This window comes from Mustela nigripes, chromosome 8 (genome assembly GCF_022355385.1).
Source record: "Mustela nigripes isolate SB6536 chromosome 8, MUSNIG.SB6536, whole genome shotgun sequence".
In the NCBI taxonomy this organism is placed as follows: Eukaryota; Metazoa; Chordata; class Mammalia; order Carnivora; family Mustelidae; genus Mustela; species Mustela nigripes.
The window spans coordinates 7007047-7009766 of NC_081564.1; the positions used below are offsets into that span (position 1 = coordinate 7007047).

The window sequence follows — 2720 nt, forward strand, 5'->3', positions numbered from 1 at the left end:
GAACGCTATTGACAGGAATCCTGCTGTCCCTTTTTGGCTTCCCCTCCCGGAGGAGACTTGGAGACAGGGAAGCTGGTTCAGCACAGTGGGAGCATTGCAGGGACCGTGCGACCATGGTTCCAGCTCACTGGTCCAGCCACAGTGGGTCAGGCCGCTGGCCAGTCCCGCTTTAGACAGTGATTCCAAAACATGCAGTCACCAAGAACAAAATCAGAGCATGCCCAATTTAATGAAAGAAGCCTCTGCTTGGTGTCCAGGCTGCATCCAATTCTGAGCAATTTTTTGAAGACAACAAGTCATCTGAGAATTTCCTGTTCTCTAAAATGTCCCTAGGAACTTTTTAACCAGCTTGGTAATATATCTCCTAAGCCCTTAGCAGCTGCAAAATTGATTCGTAAAGCTTGTCTTTTTTTCCCTTCTCTCTCTCTCTCTCTTTTTTTTTTTTTTTTGGTTGTTTTGTTGTTTTTTTTTTTAAACAAAATGTAAACCTGATTACCAAGCCTGGCACGACAATTTGATGAGCAGACGCCACGGAAAACCGGCCCACGCTGTTGGTCCCAAGGTCGCCGTGACACAGCCTGTTTTGGGGTAGACAGTTCTGTTCTATGTTCCAGAGTTCCAAAGACTCACAGAAGCCAAGTCTCCAAGTGGATGCCAGGCAGGGGGGAGCGCTCTGCGCACAGGGGACGGCGTCCTGTCATTTACTTCTCTCACGCGCACTCTGCTCCTGAGGAGGAAGGGCTCTTGGGGGAGCCGAGATGTCATCTCCCACGCCAGGGCCTCCGGGGACAGACCCGGTGTGGGTGCGAAGGACTGAGCATGTGTAGAGAATCACATTTGGCACACGGGTCTGCGCGAGAACTCATTACTGGGAACAAATCTCTAAAATCAGACTGTCATTTCACTTGTTTACACAAAGATGGTGCTCTATTCCCAAGGTCAAAACACCGCTGAAAACTCAGTCCTGTTCCCCAAACATCCCCCGAGCTGGGCAACTGGGCCCTGTTTTTGCCTGCTAATGTGTTTTGAAGCCCAGTGGAAATTGAGGCAGCGAATGTCCCCGCCGCTGGTTTTGGGGGGGAGGTGTCGGGGAGGGGGAGGCTCACAGACTCTGGTCGGTGAGTTCTGCCCTCTGGGGGCCAGCCAGGTGGTTTCTGGCCCAGGTGCAGAACGCAGGGCCCCAGGGGGGCTTTTTTGCATTCTTTCTGGCAGTTGCCACCAGGGCTAAGCATGGCCAGTGATGCTCTTCCCTAACGGCCACACACAGCCGCTTAGGTGTTTTGCTGATGAGAACCCAGAAGCAGGGTTCTCTTGCTTCTGGGTTCTCCCCTTCCTCCCCTAGTCAAACTGCAGGTAGGGGTGACCCACAAGAGGTCTAAGGTCCAGGTGGCCCTCGAGGGCCACACGTGTCCCTAGGACCAACCTACCTCCAGGTCCTTTCCAACTCTGCTCTGGTAGCTTTGCCTTACATTAGGCAGAGGGACGGGTCAGGGGACCCAGCCACCCCGTACATCCGGCTGCCAGTGTGTTTCTTGCCTCCACCCACTTTCCTATTTCAGAAACAGTGGAATGTCCAACTTTGTGAATTCCATTGCTTAACAGAAATTTGCTTTTAATGTCTAAATATCCCAAAGATTAGAGTGGGGGCAGGGAAATGCAGGAAAGCAGTGCCTCTTGGGGCGGTGGGGGGGGAACACCCCCCACACACAAAGTCTTTTGTGCTTCAAACATTCTTTAAACTTCACTGCCCATAGGATCTTGTCTGAAATCTTGTGAAATGGTTAGGCCAAGAATGTCCGTCGTGAATATTTCTGCAGTGATTTCGTCTGGAAGTTCTTCTTCAAGGCAGATTTCTGAACCTAGCCAAACAAGAAAAGAAAACAAATGCTTTCATAACGATTAGGTTTCTAACTTAGAAGAATTTCCCAAAAATACAAAGAACCTATACTAGCTTTGTGCTACGGTTTGGCTGTAAGTTCTTAAAAACCCCTGGGTGGAAATTGGCTGAAGTCCCTCCTTTACGGTTTGGAGCACTGTTACCAAATCTCTGTGAACTCCATTGGAAAGCCTTAATCACATGGTTTGGTTGATTTATGTGTAACAACTGGGCGCTTTACATCCTGAGGTCCCACGGACACAAGGAATGGGGGAGGGGAGCTTGGAGGCTGGAAATGACCCACAGGATACTGGAGTCTAGAACTGTCTGAGATCAGGAACCCTGTTTAATGTGAGACTGGGAATGAACAATGAAGCTGAGGGAGGAGCGTCGGGGTGGCTCAGTAGGTTAAGCGTCTGCCTTCAGGTTGGGTCATGATCTCTGGAATCAAGTCCCACATCAGGTTCCCTGTTCAGTGGGGAGTCTGCTTCTCCCTCTCCCTCTGCCTCCTCCCCTGCTTGTGCTGTCAAATAAACAAAATCTTTAATAAGTAGAGCTCATTATAGAGGCACCACCATTTTTTCCCCCAAGATTTTATTTATTTGTGAGAGAGAGAGCAAGCGAGCACAGGCAGACAGAATGGCAGGCAGAGGGAGAAGCAGGCTCCCTGCCGATCAAGGAGCCCAATGTGGGACTCGAACCCAGGACGCCGGGATCACGACCTGAGCTGAAGGCAGCTGCTTAACCAACTGAGCCACCCAGGCGTCCCAATAAAATCTTAAAAAAAAAAAAAAAAAAAGCCACCTACAGCTATCTGAAGTCTTCACAAGGTTGTTTGAAAAAA

At 49.9% G+C, this 2720-nt stretch overlaps 1 protein-coding gene across 1 annotated transcript in view; it reads right to left on the reverse strand.

Moving 5' to 3' along the window:
• Positions 1 to 230: 230 nt before the first annotated feature.
• CFAP251 (cilia and flagella associated protein 251) overlaps positions 231 to 2720 on the reverse strand; it is a gene marked incomplete at its 5' end in the record, with an annotated part of 64725 nt that continues 62235 nt past the window's right edge. Inside the window, one exon of the mRNA XM_059409937.1 lies at positions 231 to 1859. Coding sequence (XP_059265920.1) covers positions 1735 to 1859 — 125 coding nt within the window. The remainder of the gene's footprint in view (positions 1860 to 2720) is intronic.